Raw genomic sequence first — 17,730 nt, forward strand, 5'->3', positions numbered from 1 at the left:
GCCACTTTGATGCCCAATGACTCAATACCGAGGTAGAATGGCAGTAGTGGAGGAAGGATTCATAGATTTCATAGACATTAGGGCTGGAAGGGACCTCGGAAGATCATCGAGTCCAGCCCCCCGCCCAAAGGGCAGGACGTCAGCTGGGGTCATAGGATCCCAGCAAGATAAGCATCCAGTTTCATCTTGAAGGTGTTCAATGAAGGCGCTTGAACCACCTCCGGTGGCAGGCTGTTCCAGACCTTGGGGGCTCAGACAGTAAAGAAATTCTTCCTTACATCCAGCCTGAAACGGTCTTGTAGTAGTTTATGACCATTCGACCTAGTCGTCATCCCTTGGGGCACTCTGGTGAACAAACGTTCCCCAGATACTGGTGGTCACCCCGATAAACGTATAGGTGGCCATCAGATCACCCCTGAGCCTGCGCTTTTCCAGGCTAAAGAGCCCCAGGGCTCTCAGCCTGTCATCGTAGGGTCTGCTTCCCTGACCCCTGATCATGCGCGTGGCTCTTCTCTGGACTCTCTCAAGCTTCTCCACATCCTTTTTGAATTGTGGAGCCCAAAACTGGACGCAGTACTCCAGCTGCAGCCTCACTAAGGCTGAGTACAGGGGGAGAATGACGTCCCGGGATTTGCTTGAGAAGCATCTATGGATGCAAGCCAGCGTTTTGGTCGCTTTACTAGCCGCAGCATTGCATTGCAGGCTCATGTTCATCTTGTGGTCAATGATGACCCCCAAGTCTCTTTCTTCCATAGTGCTAACCAACATAGCACTGCCGAGCCTATAAGGATGCTGCGGGTTTTTCTTCCCAAGGTGGAGAACCTTGCATTTATCGGCGTTGAACACCATCAGATTCTCATCCGCCCACTTGCTGAGCCTGTCCAGGTCAGCCTGGATCACCCGCCTGTCTTCTGGCGTGGATGCTTTGCCCCAAAGTTTGGTGTCATCAGCGAACGTGGCCAACCCGCTTCTGACTCCAGTGTCCACATCGTTAATGAAGATGTTGAACAGTATGGGTCCAAGGACAGAGCCCTGGGGGACCCCACTGGTCACAGGACACCACGATGAGTGACTTCCATCAATTACTACCCTCTGGGTCCGACCCCGGAGCCAATTTTCCAGCCAGTGGATCGTGGGGGACCCAAGGCGACAATTGGCCAGTTTCTCCAAGAGACGATCATGGGACACCAGATCGAAGGCTTTTTTGAAGTCAAGATATATGACATCAATCTCATCTCCCTTGTCCAGGTGATAGGTCACCTGGTCGTAGAAGGAAATGAGATTGGTCAAGCAAGACCTACCCGCAACAAACCTGTGCTGGCTATCCCTTAAGATGTTGGCGTCGGCCAGTCCATTAAGGATGGCCTCCTTAATAAACTTTTCTAAGATCTTCCCCAGGATAGAAGTCAGGCTGATGGGCCTATAGTCAGCCGGATCCACTTTCCTCCCTTTCTTGAAGATAGGCACCACGTTGGCCTTCTTCCAGTCTTCGGGCACTACACCAGAGCGCCAAGAGTTTTCAAAGATCCGCGCTAGAGGCTGGGCTATGATGCTTGCCAGCTCCTTGAGTACCCTGGGGTGAAGATTGTCAGGGCCGGCTGACTTGAAGGTATCCAGCTTCTCAAGATGTTCCTTCACAAAGTCAGCACTAATGGAGGGCAGGGGATCACCCTCACCCGGACTTCCCAGCCCTGTAGCAGGCACAGGCGTCCCATGGGGCTGATGAAAGACCGACGCAAAGTACCTATTTAATAGGTTGGCTTTTTCCTGGGCGTCAGTTGTCAGTTGCCCCATCTGGTTCAGCAGGGGTCCAACGTTGCCCTTGCTTTTCCTCCGGCTCCCCACATATCTGAAAAAGGACTTTTTATTGTCCTTGATGCTCAAAGCTAGCTGGAGTTCAGTTGCAGCCTTGGCTTTCCTGGTCTGCTCCCTACAGGACCGGACCAGTGCAGAATAATCCTCCTTGGAGGTGACTCCCATCCTCCATCCTTTGTAGGCCTTTCTTTTTAGCCTCAGGAGGTCTGCTAGGTCCCTGGAGAGCCAGGGGGGCTGCTGTGCCCTCTTGCTGCCTTTCCTCCGAGATGGAATAGACTTAGTTTGTGCATTGAGGATCGCTCCCTTGAGGAGCAACCACTCTTCTTGAACTCCCCTCTCCCTGCGGTCACAGTCCCTTAGGGCCTCACTGACAAGCCTCCTGAGCTTGTCAAAGTCGGCTTTCCTGAAGTCAAGGACTTCCGTGTTGCTGACTGACTTGCCAGGTTTTCGGCGGATGGTGAAGGTGATCAGCTCGTGGTCGCTGTCACCCAGCTTCCCATCGATCACTAGGTCGCCGACTAGGTCCTCCCCAGGAGCCAGTACCAGGTCGAGCAGCGCTTTGCCTCTCGTTGGCCCATAGACTTCTTGAGCCAGGTAGAGGTCATCCACGCACGAGAGGAAGCTCTGCAACCGCTCAGATTTTGCTGAGCGATCCTCCCACGAGATGTCTGGGTAATTGAAGTCACCCATGACAACCATGGTCCTGGAGCAAGCTGCCTCAGCCAGTTCCTGGGCAAACTCCTGGTCAAGCTCAGGACTTTGGGTGGGAGGTCTGTAATAGACTCCCACCATTGTGTCCCCTGTGCCGTGTTCCCCACGGATTTTAACCCAGAGGGTCTCCCGTCGTCCACCCTGGTCACCAATATCGGCTTGCAGGGACGCGTAGCTTTCCTTAACATAGAGAGCTACACCCCCGCCCCTTTTCTCTACACGATCCCTCCTGTACAGGGTATAGCCATCTATCCCCGTGGTCCAGTCATGGGTGGAGTCCCACCAGGTCTCCGTGATCCCTATGACATCATAACTGTTTGCACCGAGCAGGAGGATGAGCTCCTCCTGCTTATTCCCCAAGCTCCTGGCATTTGTGTACAGGCAGGCAAGCGCCCCCTGGGGGGCTCCTTCCTAGCCCACAGATTTTACCAGGGCTGGGGCTGGGGCGGGCTCCCTTGAGTGCCGTGATCCGCTGGCTTTGCAAGGATTGCTCAGCGGGCCAGCAGTGGCGGTCGTCCCCCCGTCCCCCAGCGGGCTTAGTTTAAAGCCCGGTGGAGCAGGTCAGCCAGTCTGGCTGAGAAGAGCCTCCTCCCTAGGGGAGAGAGGTGGAGACCATCTCTTCCCAGCAGCTCGCTGCCTCTCTCGCCAAAGAGTGGGCTGTGGTCATGAAAGCCAAAGCCTTCCTGACGACACCAGCGCTGCAGTCTTTGGTTGACCATATAGATCCTCCTGTCCCTTCTCAGCCTATAGCCTGAGACTGGGAGGATCGACGAGAACACCACCTGTGCCCCCAGACCCTTAAGTCCCGCTCCCAAATCCCTGTAGCGCCTCATGACCTGGCTGGGAGTGCTCCAAGCCGTGTCATTGGTGCCCACATGAATAAGGAGCATGGGATAGCGGTCTGTGGGTTTGAGGAGCTTGGGGATCCTCTCTGCAATGTCCCGGATGCAGGCCCCTGGGAAGCAGCAGACTTGCCAGGCTAAGGGGTCAGGGTGGCAGATTGGCCCCTCCGTCCCCCTCAGGAGAAGGAAACCAACCCAGAGCTGCAAATCCCACTCCCCCATGCAATCTACTCTAATAGGACCAAGACCAGCCTAAAAACATTACCCACCGTTTTCACTGTTGCAAACAAAGCAGGCCATTAGCATGGCACGCTGTGTGCACTCACCAGTTTCTCCTACCTCCACATGCAGGAGCTCCGGGATTGGGTGAAAACTGCCTTAGGGAAGGAGAATCAAGAACAGGCCCAAATATCACAGGGTAAGCAGGGGCTTGTTTTATTAACAAATTGGTTCCAAGAATAACCTTGCTAGATGCCACAGAAATCCTACATCCAATCCATGTCTATGCAGCACCTGGTGAACACGCTGACAGAGTGCATGTCATAGACCCACTGCTGCCACCAGCTAACCGGGCTGCTTCTTTAGCTTGAGCAGGAGAGGTCTCTGTTGCAGCAGTGAGAGGTCATAATCTGCCAAGAGGATGTCCAGATATCAGGACTTACCTGTCTGGTGAGTGAGAGTCACTTCGTGGCCTTCAGACTTGCTGAACACGGGCCGAATGCTGACCCTGTACTGCGTGCTGGGCAGCAAGTGGTCGATGCGATAAGCAAGCACCCTGCTCCCCACATACTGGCTCTTGGCAATAGCTCGCTCTGAAAGGGGAAGAACAGTGCTGATCATTTGCTGAGAACATTAGGGGTGTCTTCTCCAAAGGGTCCGGCCTCTCCTCACAGTACTGATGCTCCTGAGGTCTCTTTGTAATGGGAAGGACATAAATGTAAAGAAATAGGGGGTTCAGGGGTCACAGCTAGCGGTGAAGGGGCTACATGACAAGGAAAATGGGTGTTGAATGAGGAAAAGCTTCTGGGTGGTGTGGTCTCTTACACACCTCGACCCAAGGTTGGTGCCAGGGGCAGAAGTCACCAATGGCATAAACGGGGGGGTCCTCAGGCAGAGGATCTGTGCTGGACAATACCCCTAACACAGCGGGGAATACTGCCCCTACCCCATTGCCCTCAGCACAGGGACAGGCAGGCCCCTCTGTCTGCCCTCCTGATAGTCCTTCAGCCTATGGCAACCACACGGTAAATGTGAGCAGCCCCTGAGATGAGCCCAGAACAAGTGACATGTCACTTCAGCTCACCTTCTCCCCACAAGACACACATTGCAAGGTTGCACAGAGCTCAGCGCTGCAAGGCTGCACAGAGCTCAGCTGAGGCTTGGAAACATTGCCTTTGGGATGATGAGTGGAAAAATGAGCAACGTTCACATGACCTCAGGATAGTCCTGACGTGATCCTTATTAAGGTCAGTGCAGTTTGACTCCCTTACCACCCCCCCTGCACTTTCCAATGGGTCACGTCATACAATACTTCTAATGAGTTTGCAAAGCACTTTGGGGCTGTTTGGCCAGAAAGCGCTTCAAATTAATGCCTCAAGGCAGCCCAGAGTGCCGTGGTCCCTTGTTTAAAAAGCACTGCTCTACAGCATCCACTTCTGCTGCTGTCAGAGACAGGATACTGAGCAAGGTGGACCACTGGTCTGACTCAGCGAGACATTGCTTAGGTTCTTACTTCTGACCCCATCCACAGTTTTCCCATGAGGTTTTTAAGAGCTCCTCCTTGTAGCTGTGATAGATGCACAGGTCAGGGACCAGGTCCTAAATAGCTGCTTTTTAAGTCTCTTTGCTCCATTATCAGCTGCCATGTGTTTGTGTGGTGGGGCTTGCATTCTGGGTCTCAAGCTACTCTCAAGATGCAAATTGCATATTATTACACTAACAGCAATAATAATGCATGAAAATAAGGCCCATCAGGGCACTGTAACCTAAGGATTCATCTGTATTGTCCATCGGGAAAGCCTGTGGACCACTGCATAGCAGCAACACTGGGCTAGTGAAAGAGCCTAAAGTATTTTGTCCCAGCATTTCATAGATTTTATAGATTTTTAGGGTCAGAAGGGATCTCAGTAGATCATCGAGTCCGACCCCCTGTCCCAGGCAGGAACGAGCACTGGGGTCAGACGACCCCAGCCAGGTGCTTGTCTAGTCTCCTCTTGAAGACCCCCAGGGTAGGGAAGAGCACCACCTCCCTTGAAGCCCGTTCCAGATTTTGGCAACCCTCACCCTACTGTCTAATCTAAATCTGCTCTCCATCAGTTTATGGCCGTTGTTCCTAGTAACTCCAAGGAGTGCTCTGGTAAACAGAGTATCCCCTATTCCTTGCTGCCCCGTCCCAATGAATTTGGAGATAGCCACAAGATCATCTCTCATCCTTCTTCTGTGGAGGCTGAAGAGATTCAGGTCCCTCAGTCTCTCCTTGGAGGATCTTCCCTGCAGGCCCTTGACCATACAAGTAGCCCTCCTCTGGACCCTCTCAAGGTTATCCTCATCCCTCTTGAAGTGCGGTGCGCAGAACTGGATGCAGTGCTCCAGTTGTGGTCTTACCAATGCCACATAAAGAGAAAGTATCACCTCCTTTGACCTGCTCGTGATTCACCTTCTAATGCATGAAAGAGTGCAGTTGGCTTTATTCATCACTTCCTTACATTGACAACTCACCTTCATTTGAGAGTCAACTATGACTCTGAGATCCCTTTCTGCTGCTGTGTTGCTTAGAAAGTCATCTCCCAATCTGTGGAATTGGACCCCAAGCCACTCGGTTCCCACTGGCTCCCGTGACTGCATCCCAGGAGACTCGGGTGCTGCTGCTCATTACATCTGATCGTTGGTGATTCTTTTTCCCTAGATGCAGCACTTTACACTTATCTTTGTTAAACTGCATCCTATTCTGTCCTGCCTCCTTCCCCAATCTGTCCAAATCCACCTGAATCCGCTCTCTGCCCTCCAGTGTGTTTACTTTGCCCCATAATTTGGTGTCGTCCGGGAATTTGGACAGAGTGCTTTCCATCCCCTTGGACAGTTATTTGACCTTTCCTATACAGCTATTACGTCCTTCCTTATGTCATCTTTTCACCAAGCTAAACACACTTGGTCCTTTCAACCTGCACTCATAGGGTTTTCCTTCTAACCCATTTGTCACCCATCTCTGGACAGGGGTGATCAACTCCCAGCCAAAGCTGGCCTTCAGAGCCATGTCATCTGGACTTAGAGTATCCTCACAGGTCTGAAAATGTAGCAGCAGGGAATCAGTGGCAGCATTAATCACCACTCCCCTGATACCAAGTTTTCAGACCTGTGGGGAGCTCTGTGGGCCAGATAGCATGGTCCTGAGTGACAGATCTGGTGTGCAGTGTGGCAAGAAGCTGATCAGAAGCACAGGGCAGTAAGAGGCCTGATCACAGCACTTGAGGCCAAGTTGAGACCACATGGGACACAATCGGGGTACATGGGCCAAGTGAGGGCATCAGCTCTGGCTAGGTGTGGTGCAGGCCTGATCTGGGCATGCAGCATGCAGGGCTGGATCCAATCCTGTCACATGCACTGGTCTTATGCCACTCATCCAGTCCTTGGGGAGCAAAAGCTTGAGTGACACTGGTTTAGCTTGCCTCCGTATAGCCCCTGTCCCAAAAAGACTGTAACACATTGGGGTCCCAGTGGTGGCCGTGATGCTCCCCCATGGCTCCGCAACCATGCCCCACTCTGCCCCTAGGGCACCCTCCTGTCTCGCCTGCCACACCTAGATGAAAATATAATTTATTAGGGAGGCTGCTCATGAACTTTTGCATAGCTCTTGTCCCAAAACCCCCCCATTAGGGTCCCCAGCACCCTATTGGTCCTCATTGGTCCCAGGCCCTTGGCTGGCTCTCTGTAGTCAACTATGCTTGGCAGGGCACCCAAAGCCTTAAGGGCTAATTGCATAGCTCCAAATCCTTCCCTTTACCATGCCCCATGCCTCATGGGTGTTACAGGTATGTTGTCCCTCTGCCGGGGCTTTGGCCTCCTTGGCCTCTGCCCCTTCAATCTTGCTAGGCCTTCTAGCCTAGGACCACTGAATTGGACCTGGCTTTGAGGCACTAGCTTCATTTGTCCCTTCCAGTCACCAGGCCCATGGCCCCTGCGTGCTTGAGCCTGCCCCTGCCAGGGCTCAAGGCAGTCGAGTTCCCCCTGGGCACTAATGAGGCCTCTTTACTTCCCCTTCCAGCCTCACCCCAAACCACTGGTAGAAAACAGTAACATAAACACAAGCCCCTTCGCTCACTATTACAGCATCCTGGACTCAACTGGTCCTGCAGGCAGTGGGTGCAGGAAGTCAGACATCTCTGGGTAGCTTTCCTGAGCAGGAGCTCCTTCCCCTAGGACTGCCAGGGAGAGTAACCCCCCCGAAGCCAGCTTCAACTGTGGGCTGATGAGCTCCCAGGGCCCTGCCCACATCTGGACAGCAAACGATGACAGTAGCCTAATAGCTCTATTAGCTTGCTGCCCCAGTGACCTGCAGGTGTGGTGCCCTGCCTAGCCTGCAGCACGCCCTGGCTAAACTGCTTCTTCCCTTACAAAGACCAACAAGCCAACTCCAGCTGGACTCTATGGGATGAGTCTAACATTGGCAGAGGCTCATGCTCTTAGCACTGAAGGTGGGGTGGAGACTACCACAGAGCCCAGAAAGCTACATGAAAGGCCTCTCCCATGGCTATGAGATCTTTCAAGTGGGCTACTGGCTTAAATGTCCTCCATCTGCACAGAGCCTTCTGTGCTCCCAACCGATCAGTGCACCATGAAAACAGACCAAAGAACTGCTCTCTGCTCACCTCCATCTGCTCCTGTTGGGCTCCAGGTGATTTTGTATTTGGTGGCTGCAGCTGTGACGCTCCATGCGAGAGAAATGGATGTGCTTGTGTAGGACGTCACCTTGAAATTGGACACGTAGCCAAGTGGAGCTGCAACAGAAAGCAACGTGAGCTGGTGTCCTGATTAATGCTGCATTCAGTAAATGCCAGCACCCATCAGGCCTCTTGTTGCTAATGGCATGAGAAACAGAGGCCATTATGGCCAACAATTAGTCTCTCTGTGCCGCTCTGTTCCATCCCATCCTGGATGTCACCCTGAAGATATTCTTCCTGTGAAATCATAGCACAGATCCACAACTGGAGTAAATCAGTGTAACACCACTGGTTTCAAGGCAGCTATGCTGATTTACACCATTCAAGGATCTAGACTGACTGCGAACATGCTGTAAACTATATAACATATTTTCTCATGTACAAATACATACCTTTTCCTCAAAAACCAGCTGCTGGGAAATGGAATGTGCATTATATGCAAGAAATACGGTAAAAGCAGGTTTTCACATTTACCAGGCAACAGTGAAAAGTTAAATCTGCAGCAATCCCTGGAGATTAACACAATGCGCAGGTGTGGCCCCTTAGCTGCTGCTACCCAGTTACTTACTACAAGGAAAGATCTTTTTTAATTCATTCTGCCTTTCAAAAGTAAGGTGTATATTATATTCAAGGAAGTGTGATATACAAGGAAATATGGTACCTGGGTCAGTGTTTTCCATGATCCCTTCTCATCTCCCAAATTAGCTTGGATTAGGTTGGGTGAGAATGTGGGTGGGAGATACCAAGAGAAACCCTGAAGCGTTGGAGACCCTGTAGGCAGCGAGGGACTGAGACCATAGCATGAGGATAGCCTCGCCTTCAGGATGAAATACAACCCCACAGTCTTGGCTAGTGCTGATCACTATTGGTTTCCACAGCTTGGTTTTTTAGTATCGAACTCTAATTACCTTGTGCCTTCCCCTGCACACACATGGACTCATCCCCACATGTTGCCAAGATGACTCAGGCTCATATGCCCTGACCTTGCTGGATATTATTCCCTTGGTTCATCACTCATAGGAAGCAGCTCACCTATTTAAGGGGCTTGCAAGGAAGTATCTCCAGGGTGCTGAACATCATGTCTCCCTGTTCTCTCCCTCACCTCCTGCTCCCTCCTTTCGTTGCACAAGCCTAATTTCCTATTCCTATCCACATGGCCTCTGCCTCATGCTCTGGATCTTCACATTTGGGCTATTGAGCTCTGGCTGTCATCTTAGCTCCTGCCTCTGGTGTTACAATCATAGAAAATGAGGGCTTGAAGGGACCTCAGGAGGTCTCATCTAGTCCAACCTCCCACTCAAAACAGGACCATCACCAACTAGGTCATATGAGCCAAAGTTTTGAGTTCAAAACCTCCAAGGATGGAGACTCCACCACCTCTCTGGGTAGCCTGTTTCACCTAGTGAGAAAGTTTTTCCTAATAGCTAACCTAAACTTCCCTTACTACAACTTGAGACCATTGCTCCTCTTGAACCTTGGATCAGTGCCATAGCTACCTGTTTTATATTCTGGCTGTGGACGTCAGACAGGACTGCCCAAACCTCAGCCCTGATACTGGGGTTTGTTAGCCATGTCTTTTCTCAGTTTCTGTAGTATGGCACTACCCTGTGTTGCCAAGTTCTACTCCAGCAAGAACTGCATTTCAGCAGTGGATGGACACAGCAGTCGATGGACAGATCGGATTGTTTTGGAATGAGAGATGTTGACTGTAAATCAAATGGTTTCCAACCACTACTGATTAGGCTATATACGCTTTCCCTATTAAAACCCAAAGATTTTGTCTCAGGTGCTTTTTGTTGCTCTGGTTACTGCCAGTTCTCACAGGAGCCACCAATTCCTGGGCAGGGACGGAGGCCACGTCCCTTCAGCAGTGCTTACGTACTCACATGTTCTGGCTGAAGTTGTGATCCCAGGTCCCTCCACTGAACCAAAGAGCACGTAGAGGGAGATGACATACTCTGTGTCATGGGCCAGGCTTCGGAGCTGGTAGGCTGTGACGGAGCTGTTCACAACCGTCTGTCGCAGTCGGTCTCGACCAAAGAATTCTGTTGGAGGAAAGAGCCAAAAGGAAGGAGGAGTCAATGGCTTGTGGGTGGGGACAATGGGGGGAACCAGTGAGTCTTGTCTCCCACCTGTGAAGTGGCCTTGATAGTTCATTTGTGTCTCCTTTGAGGAAGTGGCCTCCATAGAAACATCACAGAAAACTTCTACATGGTGAGGGTTTTGTAAGGAATTCCAAGAAGCAGAAGAATTAAACACCCCAGGAAGTGCTGATTAGGGGCACCTGTACACACCACGGGTTTTAATCCTCATTAAGTTCAATAAGTTTATAAAATTTAAACTTATTTATTTTGGAGCATCGCTCAGTGTTTGCACGCACTAGGTTTTCGAATGAATTAAGCCCGGTCTCCAGCCAGTACCACAGAAGAGCAGGACAGTCCAGTGTTGCCCCCCCGCAACCTGGCACCCACCATCCTGTGCTCCATGCCCCATGTCCTGTGCCCTGTGCCCATGCCCATGCCACAGGGAGCTGGCAAACCACACAAGAAAAAAAAGCAGAAGCAATTCAAAAGCGGAAGCAATTCGAAGGGGTGAACTATAAAAAGTCACAGTCATCTAGTGGACAAAGAGGCTCGTTACACGTCTTTGAGTGCCTTTGTGTTTGCACGCAATGAATCCATGAAAGCAATGTTTTAATTCCTAGTGAGCCAAACTAAACTACTTCTGAGGAGTTTTACTTTAATGCACCAGAAAGACTTAAAGTGTCCAGAAATCCTGCTCATGCAAACAGTCACACAGTTGCAGCGCTAGAAAGGGCAAAAAACGTGGTGTGTACAAAGGCCAGAGAAGGGCTTGACCACAAACCCTAGCTTTCCAAACTCAACCAGTTTCTACCAACACCCCCCACCCCAAGTGGACAGGACTGCTTTGAGGCAGATGGAGCCAGGGCTGCCACTAACTTGCAGCATGTACAGCCTCGACATAGGAAAAGCCACTGATCAGAAGCATGTGGGCTATGCCTCTGCTCAAGTGGCCCTGTTCTCAGCACCTGCATGCCTGTTTTTGGATGGGGGACAGGGCTGGAAAAGGCTACGGTGGGACTTCTGTGCCCCTCATATGCCCTGCCCCACTCACCACTCCTGTATAAGTTAGTGCAGCCTCTGGGATACTCTAATTTATTCTCTGCTTCTCTCAGGCTCTTTTGGGATCCTGGGAAACACTGGAAAGGCCGAGCGCAGCACACTCTGACCTCATCTCTGGTACTGGGCACTGACTTTAATGTGGATGCAGAAACCTGGCACAAGCCCACCCTGGCTGGAGAGAGGCCTCTTATACAGGGGCTAGTTGTAAGACACCCACTTAAAGGGCCCATATTTGGTGCCAAGGCAGAATCCCATGGTTCTTTAAGTAAAACCAGAGTTAGGCCAAGAGCTTGCAAGGTAAGAGTGCCCGGTGTCAATGCAATGCTCAGGGGATGTGAGCATATCAGCAGTGCACCAGCTTACCCGGTATCTGCAGTGCCCTGGCTGTATGTGCTTGCAGTGTCAGCACTCATGCTGCAGTGGTGCTGGGAGACCGGTGGGGCAGGGGGGAGTTGTATGAGACATAGATTAGATTATCTCTACATTTGTGTCTCTCACCTGGAGTTGGACCCCAAGCCACTCGGTACCCACTGGCTCCCGTGACTGCATCCCAGGAGACCCAGGCGCTGCTGATCGTTATATCGGCCACTTTCAGAGCCTGGACAGAACTTGATGGCACTGTGAGAGACAGATCCAGGCAATGTCAGGCAACAAGCCCAAGGCACCACCAGAGGAAAGCCTCCCACTGACTTCATGTGGCTGCGTGTCACACCCCAAGTGGCGCACCAACAGCTGCAATGCACCAGGCGGTTGCATGCATGAGATGAGAGGGGGAAAGCCACACCTGGGGGATATTGGTTATGAGATGACTGTGACTGACCAGGACAAAGAGGAGCACAGGCAAACCTGGACTCAGGCTTGTGTAGAAGACAACAGGACACTAAACAACCGCAATACAATCAACCACGAGTCCCATCAACTCCAAACTGTCTCATGGTGTGCTGTTAATTCAGAAGCATCCTCGGACTCCTATAAGTCTTTGTCATCCACATCTCCACTTGCCATCCATATTGAATTAAAATCAATGCACGTCAGTGCGTGGAGCAATTACCTCCGAGGTGCAGTGTCTTTAAGCTGTATTGTATTTCCAGTCGTGTAAATTAAAAAATGCACAGTGCACATTATTCAGCGGTGATTGCTAGCGTATGATTGCCTTCAGGTCATTTGGATTGCAAATCACAAACATGGCAGGGTGGTTCATACACAATAGTGTGGGTACAAATAGTAGTGAACAGGCCATTTCTTGGGAGACCGGGTGATCTCACAACCACCCTGGGGTAGGTCCCAATAAATGTGGTTGTGGTTGGCCATTCTCTTGCTTTCAGGTTTCACACCAAAAAGCAGTGCCCTGATAGTCACACCCACGGATCTCACAAAAGACAGCGACTAACATCATGCCAGTTTTTTCTGATGGAAACTGAGGCTTGGGGAGGTGAAGTGACTTGTGGGAGACTACGAATGAGTCAGATTTCCTGGGTTCCTGCTGCCACCATGATCTAAGGTAGGGAGTGCCAGGATCATGCTGGCTTCCTTCAGCAGACACTTGTTCTCCATCCCAAGTTACTCTGCTATGGGTCACACCAGCTCTACTCATCCTCCCTCCCTCCCATACCCCAATCCTTCTGGATCCCCCATCACCCTTCCTTTCACCTAGATATGACATGTTGGACTTCTCTACCCCACCTCCGTGCCACACGTGGGAATGAAACCACGAGCCAGGCCTCATCTGCCCTCTCTTGACCCACACGTGCCAAATCCCGGAAAGGAGGGACTTCGCACGACTGTGAGCATGTTGCAGTAGGAAGGCCTGCAGCATTATTCAGAACAGCATTATCATTCAGAACAGCACAGGGGTCTTCACTCAAGGCCACTAAGAGGTGGCTATATCACCCCTTTGCAACGTGTTGGCATAAGCATTCAAGGATACCGCCTGGCATAGCCTGGAGACTGTGTAGGCAAACCTTCCTCCATCTGCTCCCCTCCACTTATTCTTCTAAGCTCATCCCCTTCTCACTTGCCTGCTCTGGGGTACTTACAGGTAGTTGCCTTTCTGCTCACCACAGGCCCCTCGATGTCCCCGAAGACGGGGTTGATGGTGACGGTGTATTCTGTGCCAGGCTGCAGCCCCTGGATCATGTAGTAGGTGTAAGTGGCATCCAGGTTCACATTATGGACACTGCCCTCTGAAGGGAAAAGAGAGAGGGGGTGGAGTATATGGGAGTCAAGCTTTAGGGGCGGTGATGAGGGTCCCTCCTCCATGCTTATGGCCCCTAAAATACAGCAGAACGTCACCCCCCCCCACCTTAATGGCATACGTTGATGGTCGTCCATATTACACCAACCTGAGCATGCGATCAGGTCAACCCACAAAGGGTGAGCGTAGAAGAAGGATGTGCTTGCGACTGAGGTACTGGGTTGGGACTCAGGAGATCTGCTGCGGGCTTTCTGTGGGATGGAGGTCTCTCCCTTGCCTCAGTCCCACCCTTGCAAAATGGGGGAATAGTATTTCTTTGTCTTTGCTCCGTTTGCCTATGTAGGTTGTAAGATCTGCTGGGAAGGGACTCATTAACGGTGCCTAGCCCAACAGGCATGGTCTGACCATGAGGCGGGATGATAAATACCAGCAATGGTACATGACAGCTTGATAGACCTACTCTGGTCTACCCTGCTGGTCTACATAAACTCCCCGTGGGTCTTTGAGACATTAGAGCAGGGCTTCTCAACCTTTTGAGACTCGAGGCACAAGGCTCATGGCACTCCCTGTTGAGAGTCACTGTGCTGCAAAGACCAACCCGGTACAACCAGACTAGATTAGCTAACTAAATACAAGGGCTCTGGATGACTTTGATGAGCACAGTTGCAACCATAAAGGGGAAAACGATTCAGCATGTCTAGGGGGCTGTCTATGTGCTAAGCACTGTTCAACATGTAATAAGCCCCGCAGCTCCCAATGTTAACTGCAAGATCGGGGGAGAAACAGAAACGCTTAGAGACGAAGCAATTTCCCCACGGTCACCGAGGGACAGCGAGTGGCAGAGCCGGGATTAAGAAGCTGCCACCCTAAGACTTCGGACCAGCGTTCATTCTGCTAGGAGAGGTGGGATCTTGTACCGCCCAGGGAAGATCTGGGCTTTGCTCCTAGTCCCGGGATTTTCTTCCCCTGGACTGATGAGGAGGTAAAATGCTTAGTGCCTGCTGGAAGATGGGGTTCATTCAGGTGATCGGAAAGGGTCCCAGTGGGAGGGGAGCGCTGTCAATGGGCTCCTGTCTCATCTCATTTTGCTGGCAAGATGGTTCCCATGGCATGAAGCTCAGGAAAGATCTTGGGCAGGACAAGAAGGGGTCAGCCATTGCTTCAGGGAGTAAGAAAAAAGCACACGCCGCTCTCTCCTAAGCATCCCCAGAGCGACAAGCTATGTGATCCCACAGGGAGCCAGCCAGTCATGCCTGGAAGGAGGAAGCCAAGCAGGGCCTTGCCCATCCCGGTTCCTGGAGGGTCTCCCCCTGCTGTGGATATAAAACCAAGGGCTGCTATTTTTCTGTCCATCACTGGGGGGTGCCACGTCCCCATTTTCCATGCAGCTAGCTCTACAGACTCCCTTCCCCCCTCCCAACCCTCCTCCATCCACATTCTCGCCACATCCGCAGCTAATTTATTTTTATCTATTCTCCGTCTTGGAACACAGAAAAGAAAAATCAGCCCTGTCCTGGGAGACGCACTGGCTGGGGAGTACATTTCAGGGTAGAAGCGGAGGGGATCGTGCCTCTGAAACCCTCCTATGAGTAGGGTGGGGGGCTGATCTCGAGGTGTCATGCCCAGCCATGTTCATCATGGGGAGTGGGGTGTTTCTGACCCATGCCAGAAAATGCCCCCGGTCCTTTCTGGGAGGCTGCTACCAACTTGTGAGTCCAGGCAACTAGGGGGCTTTCCAATGTAGTGCTATGACTTGAACAGACAGGTTGCACAAACACACCCCCTCTAGCTAGCAACACTATTGAGGACCTGCAACACCTGGGTGAGCAGTTCTGACTCTCCCCAGCAGAGAGCAATGGTGATACACACACATCGCATTAGTCGCATGCATGAAAGTGCATGCAAACACACACACATGCACATGCATGTACGTGCATGCATGCACACATGCACACACACACATACAGACACAGGTCCTTATAAGATTTCCCCCCATGCTACAAAGAAGTGGGGAGCAATAGGGTTGCCAGCAGTGCGGCATTGGCCGTGACCAGGCAGAGCCTCTTCAGAGCGGCCGTTCGGGGCGGTACCACAAGAAGGGAAGACTGCAGACGCACAAACAGAAACAGCTCCATGTCACCCTGACCACTGCATCTGCAGTCTGCATAATTTCAACACAGCTCATCTAATGCCTCAATAGAAATTGAACCCTGGAGTGCAGAGGCTAAAGGAGAAACTACAGTAATCCTCCCATCAGCACCGTTTTTGGGGGTTTTTTTTTTGCTGCCTCTTCTCTTCTAGGTGAGGTGATGAAAAACTACGCAACAGCCCATTGGGTAGGAACACAGCAGACGTGAAAGCAAATGTTGAGTAGTATTACTAGTTGCATTGCAGTTGGCCCCAGAAATACGAGTCACCGATCTGTGCCCGGTTGCACAAGGTGTTGTACAAATACAGAGAAAAAAAGACAGTCCCTATACCACACCAATGACAAAAAGCAAGAGCTCACCCCTTATCCAGCCAAATGATATGGGAGCCAAACAGGAGGACTGGATAAGCACCTGGGGTTTGGGCTGCTTGTTTCCATTTTGGAAGATCCACCCATGTCTAGCTTATTGTAATGAACCCCAAAAGCACTTTCCTCTCTGAGATATACAGTGCTCTCTAGCTGTTCCTAAATTACACCCACACTGCCTAAGTTGGGTATTATCTGTATTGTACATGCTGGGCACATCTACAAGTTCATTAATGTGCCTTAATTACTGTGCATTTAGTTTAGTACTTGTTTAATGAAATACTAACTAAATGCACAGCAACTAGAGTTATTGTGCAGGAGTGTCGGCATGCAGGTTTTCTGTTATTCTTATGCACATTAGCCTCATAACACTGCACAGTAGGTTTCTAACCGCCATGCTACTGCACAGTGTTGTTAGGCTAATGCGCAGTAAGTGTCTTGTGTAGACACGCCGGCTGAGAAGCTCGTGGGCAGGGGAGGAGACCTTACTCAGGGTCACACGGGGAGTCTGTGACAGTGCCGGGTTCCAGTTCTGTATCCTGTATTTTTAGCATGAAAAAAAATCTTGCCTTCATCTCAAACAGGGAATAATCCAATGCCTCCCCCACCCGGAAAGCCCCACGGGGCAGGGAAAGGATCCTTCCTGTAATTCAGGTCAGGTTTGGCTGTTTAGGGGATCAGGGGATGAAACAGAGACATTGCCGGAGGCTAGTAGAGGAAGCAGAGCCCTGTTAAGAGCAACGAGGACTAAAGCAAGCAACAAGGGGAATGTAGGGTGCAAGTCACTGATAGATCACCATGAATAAAACTCCCACCCTGCCCCTGTGTCCTGATGCTGTACCTGTGGACACCCAAGTGAGCCTGTAACCAGAAGCCCCTCGGACCGGCGTCCACCTGGCCTGGAGGGTGTTGGTGGTTTCATTCTGCACCAAGACGCTTCTCGTAGGCAGGAACCTCACTGGAAGATTACAAGGGGACAAACCTCTTAGCAAAGTGCCTTTGCAGCCTATGCACCCACTGACTTTCCAGGCACTGCTGGCTGCCTCTCATTGACTCCGGCACGTCAATCAGTGTGTTGGGGGGGGGATTTCTAAACATCCCATCGTAGCCTGTCAGCCTTAACGCAGCTAATAAAAGGCAGTTGTCTACCCGTCACCCTCAGCCAGAGAGGCAACAAAGCAAACCAAAGCTGTCACCACCACTATCTCTGGCCTGTGCCAGTCTGGTTGGAGTCATGTTGAATGAAGACAAAATGCAAGGTGGGAGTGGAGAGGAGCCAGGTGCTGACAGATCCAGGCCCCAGTGTGGGGAGAGGGTGGACTGCAGGGATGGTGAAGTCTTCTTGACCTAGCAGGGGAGGTCAAGTGGTAGTGTGCACAGCTGCCCTCTCCCGGACCCGTGTTGACAGGATTCATACCACGCCTGCTGGTATGAAGCTGGATCTAGCAAGCAGTGAGGAGCTCCACCTCCATGATCCTGTCTGCTGAGATGGGCACTGATGGTGAGACTGGAGCTGATGCCTTCTTCTGCAGCCTCAAGAAGAGGCCAACCCTGGAGGCCAAGGAGGGGATGC

General features: G+C 51.4%; 1 protein-coding gene across 13 annotated transcripts in view; it reads right to left on the reverse strand.

Moving 5' to 3' along the window:
- The window catches only part of LOC109283187 (collagen alpha-1(VII) chain), a 202,802-nt gene that overhangs the window by 143,028 nt on the left and 42,044 nt on the right, over nucleotides 1-17,730 (reverse strand). For all 13 annotated transcript variants that reach the window (XM_059725736.1, XM_059725738.1, XM_059725732.1 and 10 more), the window contains exons 11-16: nucleotides 16,999-17,115; nucleotides 13,485-13,631; nucleotides 11,947-12,066; nucleotides 10,192-10,350; nucleotides 8,234-8,362; nucleotides 4,031-4,180 (exon numbers count right to left, since the gene is read on the reverse strand). In XM_059725736.1, coding sequence (XP_059581719.1) covers nucleotides 4,031-4,180; nucleotides 8,234-8,362; nucleotides 10,192-10,350; nucleotides 11,947-12,066; nucleotides 13,485-13,631; nucleotides 16,999-17,115 — 822 coding nt within the window. The remainder of the gene's footprint in view (nucleotides 1-4,030; nucleotides 4,181-8,233; nucleotides 8,363-10,191; nucleotides 10,351-11,946; nucleotides 12,067-13,484; nucleotides 13,632-16,998; nucleotides 17,116-17,730) is intronic.

This window comes from Alligator mississippiensis, chromosome 4 (assembly GCF_030867095.1).
Source record: "Alligator mississippiensis isolate rAllMis1 chromosome 4, rAllMis1, whole genome shotgun sequence".
Classification (NCBI taxonomy): Eukaryota; Metazoa; Chordata; order Crocodylia; family Alligatoridae; genus Alligator; species Alligator mississippiensis.